Source organism: Condylura cristata, unplaced genomic scaffold (assembly GCF_000260355.1).
Source record: "Condylura cristata isolate star-nosed mole 26May11 unplaced genomic scaffold, ConCri1.0 scaffold00008, whole genome shotgun sequence".
NCBI lineage: Eukaryota > Metazoa > Chordata > Mammalia > Eulipotyphla > Talpidae > Condylura > Condylura cristata.
Window position 1 is genome coordinate 6233440 of NW_004567109.1, and position 8120 is coordinate 6241559.

General features: G+C 52.4%; 1 protein-coding gene across 1 annotated transcript in view; it reads right to left on the bottom strand.

Annotated features, from left to right (window-relative positions):
* The window catches only part of SPATA21 (spermatogenesis associated 21), a 22384-nt gene that overhangs the window by 11999 nt on the left and 2265 nt on the right, over window positions 1-8120 (bottom strand). The window contains exons 3-5 of the mRNA XM_004679350.1: window positions 6282-6477; window positions 3568-3830; window positions 3127-3175 (exon numbers count right to left, since the gene is read on the bottom strand). Of these exons, the coding sequence (XP_004679407.1) occupies window positions 3127-3175; window positions 3568-3830; window positions 6282-6477 (508 nt within the window). The remainder of the gene's footprint in view (window positions 1-3126; window positions 3176-3567; window positions 3831-6281; window positions 6478-8120) is intronic.

Genomic DNA, 8120 nt, shown 5'->3' on the forward strand with positions numbered 1-8120 from the left:
TCCCTGGTCTTGCTGCTGCTCCCGGCTTCCCTCATTGGTCTTGCTAGCTCCTGCTCAATTCCAAATGTTCTTCCCCAGAGTCACCACCTGGGCTGGCGATTCCACCTGGGGCTCAGGACCCTGGCCTGGAGGCACGTTTATTTCTCTAGCCAACCTTTCCTTGTGCAGCCCATCAGGGAGTCGTGCTGGCATGCAGCCCCATAATCTCACATCAGCACCGATCTCTGCTGTGACCAGCTGGCCCAGGCCACATGGCCACTGCTCGCCCAGTACAGTGCCCTGTTTTCATCACTCACCCTCCAGGTTTCCAACCTACATCAGCTTGGGCCCCTCTCTCCACTGACCTAGCTGACTTAGAATTCATTCCAAATCCCTCACCCTGGCCACCAAGGCCGCGTGCAGCCTGCCCCCTGCCTCTCACGCCTCTGATCTTACCGCCATCCTCTTCTCCCTCCCTTCCTCCAGCCTGGGCCTTTCTGCTGGGCCTGGTGCTAACAAGCTCATCGCCAGACCGGCTGTTGCCACTGCTGTCTCCTAAAATGTCCCCCAGATCTGTGCACAGCTCACGCCTCGCTGTCTCTCAGGTCTTGACTCAGATGTCACTCCTTGGGCAGGGCCGAGGGTGGGAAACTGGGACGAGAGGTGGCAGTGTGGGAGGTGGTGGCTACAGAGAGCCTGAGGGCCCAACGGAGATGTCACCTGCCTCCAACCTCCTCTCCAGTCTGTTATTGCCACTGACCGAGAAACTGTATTGATTTGTTCACGCGTACATGGTCTCTCCCAACTAGACCGTAGCACATTCAGCATTAAATCCCCAGCACCATTGTTAATAGTCCTGAGAATGTTGCGTTCACTAACGATCTGATTATCCTTCTTCTCAGTGGCAGCTGGGGCTTGAGAGCATCAGTGCAGAGGGAGATCACAGCGGATGGTAGTGCTGAGTTGAATATTCTGAGTTGAATATTCTGGGGCCCTGCCAGACTTACTGTTTTCCAGAACTAAATGCATAAGTCCCGTTTCTACCAGTTTCAGGACAAATAAGCACCTGAAGCACCCCTGGACTGCCGCTGCCTACGACTGCAGTGCAGGGTGGTCCGAGTGCAGCCGGGAGCCCCATGTCACTGCCCGCCCCCCCGGGGTGTCTTGGCACCTGACCCGTTGAACCCGGAGCCAGCACAGAGACTGCTCCTGACAGTGCTCAGCGGGAAAGTGGAGGGTGATTCCAAGGTCCTGACGTCTTCCCTTGAAGCGTCTCACCCCTGCACCTGGACCTCTCCTTCCGCCTCTCTTGTGACCCCTTCCCCTATACCACACGTCCTGTGCGTGTTCCTGACCGGCGGCTATGTCGCCCTTTCGGCCACTGTCCCACTGGTCCTGAACGTCAGAGCCATCCTCCAGCCATCGCTGCAAGGCTCGCTCAGACAGGCAGGAGCCGGCGTCAACTGTCCCCAAGTCCAAGCCCCTCTCTTGAGTACTAGAGGTTTATTTTACCAACACCCAATCTAGCTTTCCATCCTCTGGTCCACTCTGCCCAGCATGCGTGTCCTGCCCGGTCACGCGTGGTCAGCCAGCTCCAGCTCCATTCCGATCTCTGCACTTTGCTTGTGCTGGACCTGCGGCCTCATTCCCTTCTCTCCTCTCTGGCTCTGTCCAAATCCCATCCACGCTGTGCCCTCTGCTATCAGCCCTCCAAGAAAGCTTTGTGAGGACACTGGGCCTCCTTCCCGGCCACCCGCAGCATTTCCTGCTTCCTACAGCTGCTCAGCTGGGGGAACCACAGCAATCTGGAGCCTGGAGCAGCCCCCCGCTTTTGGGCCCTCTCCCTCCACGCACAGAGCCTGGCAGGCCGAAGGCACCAGCCAGCGCACACTGGGGTGGACGCTTGCGCTCTCGCCTCTCTGCAGGATCTGGCCCTCTGTGCATGCAGACAGACGGTGCAAGGGCGGGTGGCACCCTAGGCGAATTCTGGGTCTCCTCAGACTTCTCACCAGCACAGACACAGGCCCCATTTCCCCACCCACTCACTGGTCCCACAAAGGCACACCTAGAGCCGGGCTTTCTTTCAGCCACAAAGAATAGAAGTGAACGGCATGGTTGTGCTCTGGGGGCTTGTGTTCTCGATAATAAACGCACACTCAAACATCTGCGATCGTGGCAGCTAGAGAAATAAACAAAGCAGAGTGATGTGGGAGGGTGACAGCTCCTGAGACAGGCCAGGAACGTGACCTTGAACATGAGGCTTGAACGACTCCACAGTGAGCCACGCGACTGTCCGTGGACAGAGTTATGAGCGCAGGGTACAGCAGAGCGCCTTATTGTGAACTCGGGGTAACCCAGGTGGGCCGTGAGACCTGGGTGCCTGGCCCCAGGGCTTGCTGGTGGTGGTGTGTGGTTTTGAATATTGTAGACAATAGCCCCCCCTCTATCCACTGATGCGTGATCACGTGATCACGAGGGAGAGGAGGTGGGGCGAGACCTAATGAATAAGGGGGAACAGCTGTTGATGGGGGCGGACTACTCGGCTTGCATTTGAACGGGGTGGGGTGGGGGAGGGGAGGCAAGGGAGGAGGGTAGTGTTGAGGGTGGAGAGAGGTGGTGTTGCCTGCCCTTTGATGACCTGAGGCCAGCTCATCAGCCAGTGAAGGGTCTAGAGGAATAAATCAAGCCAAGGTGTGGGAAAGTGACAGCCACGAGACTGGGCGGCCAGGGGACGCCTCCCCGGAAGAGACTGCGGGAGGGTTGTGTATTCACAGGTTGCTGAGCTAGGATGTGGCCGAGCTGGTGACCTGGGTGGGGGGAGGCGGGGAGGCAGCCTCCTGCGTGCCCAAGGAAGCTTTGGAGGGTGTCAATGAGGACAAATGAGCTGAAGAAAAGCACGCTGGGCTGGTGCGGAAAATCCACCACCTGGGGTGAACGCGCGAGATGGAGGTGCGCGGGATGGAGGTGCACTTTGACCCACCCAAGGTGCACACGCACCGTCCCACTTGCAAGCTCACCCACGCACACAGGCGCACACGCACGCCTCCCCTAGTTTGACTCCAAGTAGCACCCCATTTCTGCCTCTGCCCCTTCTTCCTCTTCCTCTCGCCCACATTCCACCCTCACCCCCACTTACGCCCTACTTACTGGTGGAGGAACAGACCCCGGTGCTGCCTGGGTCTCCACAGCTGTGACCCTAAACAATGGAGAAACCCCCGGGGGGCGTGGCTCAGCTCAAAGCTTGCCCCTTCCACCTGCCTTCTCGCACGCAGCCCCCCTGACTCAGGCTCCCAGCCCCCAGCTCACCCCCAGTCCTCTAAGGGGGCTCCTCATTCCTTTACACCCCCATGTGTGTCTTTGGTCCTTAAAATATTGATTGACAGAATTAAGAATTTTGGTGTTGAGAGTCATTACACAGATGGGGAAACTGAGGCACGGGGAGCCAAAGTTAACCTTGGGCTCAAGTTCTTACATCAGGTCGGGAGCAGACAGGACTAGAATTTACTCCATTCACAGTTCAGTAGAAGAGTAAAGTTGGTGAGTTGGGAGTGAAGTGGAAGAGGGGAGCACTACCAGAGGATGACTTACCTTTCTTGGGGTGACTGAGGTCCTGGTGTGGAGGGTAGGAGGGGGGTGTCTGTCTTCTCCTTCAATGTGGCTTTAGGCATGAGAGGCATTGCTTCCTGGAGACTGTTCTCAAGCTCCCCTGGCTGAGGGCCCAGCAGAACCTCCTGTGGCTTGATGAGTGGGGTGCTCACCTCCGTGTGGGGCTTGTTGTCCAGGTGCTGCCCACAGCTGTTCAACGGGCCACAAGGCTCAGCTGGCTGCCCAGTGTCTGCCTCATCTGTCACCTGACGGTGTAGGGCGAACTCACATGCTTGGTGCTGCTGAGCACAAGACACCACGATGGAGCCCCATCCTGTGTCTCCCGTGAACCTCAGCACCCCCAAGACACCTGTGATCACTCAGTCAGGTCCGTACACGGCAGGCATCACCTGCCGAGTCTCCCCAAGCCCTCCTCGAGGCAGCCCAGGTATCCCCGTCTTGAGGGATGAGGAAATTGAGCCCGGGAGGGAAGGCTGCTCCAAAGTCACAGTCTAAGCTTCTCTGCAGAGGAGCCTGGGGAATGTGAGGTGATGCTCGTCAAATGTGGTTTCCTACAGGATGTCTCAGGGAAGAATATTCATGGTGCGCCCTAAAAAGCAGGTATCTACCTGAGCTGATTTATCATTACGAAGTTATTATAATGTAGTGTGGTGTTAAAATAGAGTCCATAAGGGGCTCTCCCTGGTGCCGCAACGGGTTAAAGCACCACATTATGAAGCTCTACGAAGCCACTGCAGCACGAGTTTGATCCCCGGCCAGGGAGCTGACTCACATAGTGCAGCAGACCTCTCCTGGCTCACCCGCTGCTCTCCTCAGCAGTATACTTCAATAGATCTTCCTGTTCTGCTCCCCACTCTGTCCCTGGTGAATCCTCTCACCTACCACACCTCTGGCCTGCACCCCAGTTCTGTAAGGATAAATAAATAAATCTTTAAAGATAATTAAAAATTAAAAAAATAGAGTCGATCAATAGGTGAATGAAATAGAGAAGGGAGTTCAGAAAGCGACTCCCGCCTATGGGGTCCATGAATTTGCAATAAAGGTGCAAATTCGGCCGAGTAAGGAGGACAGCCTTCAGCAAATAATGCTAGTGATTCAATAGCCATATGCAAATAAGAGGACTCTTGATCCAACCAATATGCAAACCTTAACTCAATTTGTTTTGTTTTGTTTTTGCATAAAAGAAAACTGGGGTGCAGGCCAGAAGTGCAGGGGGCAGTAAGAGGATTCACCAGAGACAGATTGGGGAACAGAACTAGTAGATTTACTGAAATACACTGCTGAAGGGAGGGGAGACAGGAGAGGTCTGCTGTGCCCTGTGGGTCACTCCCTGGCCGGGGATCGAACTCAGGCCGGCGTGGTGATAGCGCTGAGCCTGACCCCTAGGCCACTAGGAAGGCCCAAAACATAATTCAGTGTGGATCATAAACCCAAGTACTACACTTAAACACTCGTTTCTTGAAAAAACCCATGAGAAAATCCTCTATCATCCTGGATTCAGTCAATATTTGTAAGTCAAAGCACAAAGTGAAAATTGATAAATTAAACTTCATCACAATTAAGAACATGTGGATATATTATTTGGAAGTCACTGCCATGACAATAGAAAAGACATCTCAGAACTGGGGGGAAAGCTGCAAATTACATATATGATAAAGGACTCGTGTTCAGATCTCACAAAACACTAACAGGAAAACAACATAGGCCCTCCCTGGTGGCGCAGCGGGTTAAAGCACATCATCGAGAATCTAAAGCCACTTCCACATGAGTTCGATTCCCGCGCCCCGAAGGTGACCACATGGCGTGGCAGACCTCTCCTGACCCGCCCACTGCTCCCCTCAGCAGTGTACTTCGTCGATCTGCCTGTTCTGCTCCCCATTCTGTCTCTGGTGAAGCCTCTCACCGCCCCTGAGCCTCTGGCCTGTACCCCAGTTCTGTATGCACAAATAAATAAATCTTTAAAAAAAAAGAAAAGAAAAGAAAACAACATAGTCCGAGGTCTTGCACGGTGCCCGTGACGCAGGAGCTAGTCTTATATAAAGACACCTGTTTGACACATGCCTTTTGCAGCCACATGATGGAGCTGGAAGGGATCATGCTTAGTGAGATAAGCCAGAAAGAGAAAGAAAAATACCGGGTAGTTTCACGCGTAGCAGAAGTATAAAAGACCAGGGGAGAAAATAATAATAATTGTGAACAGCTATATACCATGTTATGGGGGTAAAGGGAGGATGGGATCAAAAATGGGGGGGAGGGAAGTGCATTGGAGTGTGATGATGATGATGGCACACGGGTGATTTGGTGATGGGAAGCCCACGGGGATGACAACTGGGTTGGAAAAAGGCACAAAATGATGTAAAAGTAAGCTATTATGTTATTAAAGGAAAAAGACACCTGTCTGAACTTTGCTAAAGCCTGCGTGTCCCAGTTTTGCGTGCATGGAGAAGCCCCATCTCCTCCCTGCTTCCTGTCACCCTTGACACACTGTGGACCATTCCAGAAGCAAGTTGCAAAGACTGTGGGCCACTGAGAACATCCAGAATATCCTCTGACCAGCGTGCACTGGGCACTTTCCACCCCTAGGACACAGAGAACACCGGACACGAGTGATGGGAATGGGCGGTGCAGCAGGGGGCTCCCCCTTTCTTGTGGGTTCACTGCTGCAGCCCCCCTGCCCAGGCCTCCATGGACATTACCTGGCTCTCCACCACCTCCGGGTCCTGCTCTCTCCCCTGCTGGCCCTTGGTCTCCCCTGAGCCCTGCTGCTGCGGCTCTTTATGTGCTGCAGGGCCCTGGGGAGATAGCACCCCCAGCTCACCGGCTGGCTCAACCAGGTGCTGGTCTGCTCGCTGCTTCCCAGGCTCCTGGGGGGCCCAAGATGCCTGCTTCTTCCTGGGGAAAAGAGAAAAAGGGGACACCTCAGCTCCTGGCCTGGGTCATGGCTCTGTATTCTTTTTTTTTTTAAAGATTTATTTATTTATTCATACAGAACTGGGGTACAGGCCAGAGATGCGGAGGGTGAGAGGCTTCACCAGAGATAGAGTGGGGAGCAGAACAGGCAGATCGACGAAGTCCACTGCTGAGGGGAGCAGTGGGCGGGTCAGGAGAGGTCTGCCACACCATGTGGTCACCACAATAGGAGAGTAATTATATCAGGCGGGAATCGAACTCATGCGAAAGCGACTTTAGATTCTCAGTGCTGTGCTCTAACCTGCTGCGCCACCAGGGAGGGCCCGTGGCTCTGTATTCTTATACTGAGTGGTCCCAAGATACCTGCACAGGGCTAGGTACACCACAGGTGCCTTTTTGTTTTTTTTTAAAGATTTATTTATTTATGCAGACAGAATTGGGGTACAGTCCAGAGGTGCAGGGGTGGAGCGAGGATTCACCAAAGACAGTGGGGAGCAGAATAAGCCATCTGACGAAGTACACTGCTGAGGGGAGCAGCAGGGAGACAGGAGAGGTCTGCTGCGCCCTGTGGGTCACCTCCGGGGGCCGGGGATGGATCTCATGCTGAAGTGTCTTTAGCTTCTTAGTGCAGTGCTTTAACCCCCTGCGCCACCAGGGAGGGCCTACAGGGGCCTATTTCATGCCTAGGTGGATGAATGGAGAACTCATGTGAATTCCCCAAGTAAGTCACAGACATGTGGATGTCAATGTGTAAGAGAGCTAGGATTTAATATTTTTCTATTATGTGCTGTTTTCTAGCACGTAGAAAAAAAAAATGAAGAGGGGACAGAGATTCAGAGAGGCTGAGACACTCCAATCTCCGGTTATAAAGTTGATGCAGACAGCTCAGCTTTTGATTCTGTCTGCCTGAGATCCCTGTAATGTCCTCTAGGCGTCTTCTGGTAGATATTTATTCAGATTTTCAATGGGAATTTATTTAATTACTATCCTCAAGTAATTGCCTGATTTCTCATAGTTATAATTATATTGCGTATGCAACTTTATAGTCTGTTTCTCAAATAACACAATAGCCTTAATTTTTCCTATGCTCCAAATCCTTCACAAATGCTCCTTTTTTAACAAAAGCATGAAATTCCATATTTTATAGACAATCATAACTGATATAATTACTCCCCTATTGTGGGCACTTGAGATACATTGACATTTCTGATTTTTAGTGTTGAAAATAATGCAGCAGTGAAAGTCTTTGGAGTGTAAAACTGCCTGAACCTCCAATTATTTCCTTAAGGCGTAGTTCTAGAAATGTATGCAGTTCTAGAAATGAATGAGGGCAGGTCAAGCAAGATGTCAAGTCGTTAAAGCAGTCATGTTGAAAAGGTTTCCATTGCTGCCTCGGTGTCTATCTTGGGGAGATTTAAACCTGGCTGTGATTGAGTTCCCCAACTTTTCATGTAGAAAAGCTTAGAGGTTTCTGGTTATAATCAAATTTAAATGACAAGCTGACTAGTCTTTACTGCTCTCTCCCCAGCATTTTCCTTTGCCTCTCTCTGCTTCTTTCAAAAGTCTTCTTAAAAGAAAAAAAAAATAGGCCCTCCCTGGTGCGCAGCGGGTTAAAGCACAGCACT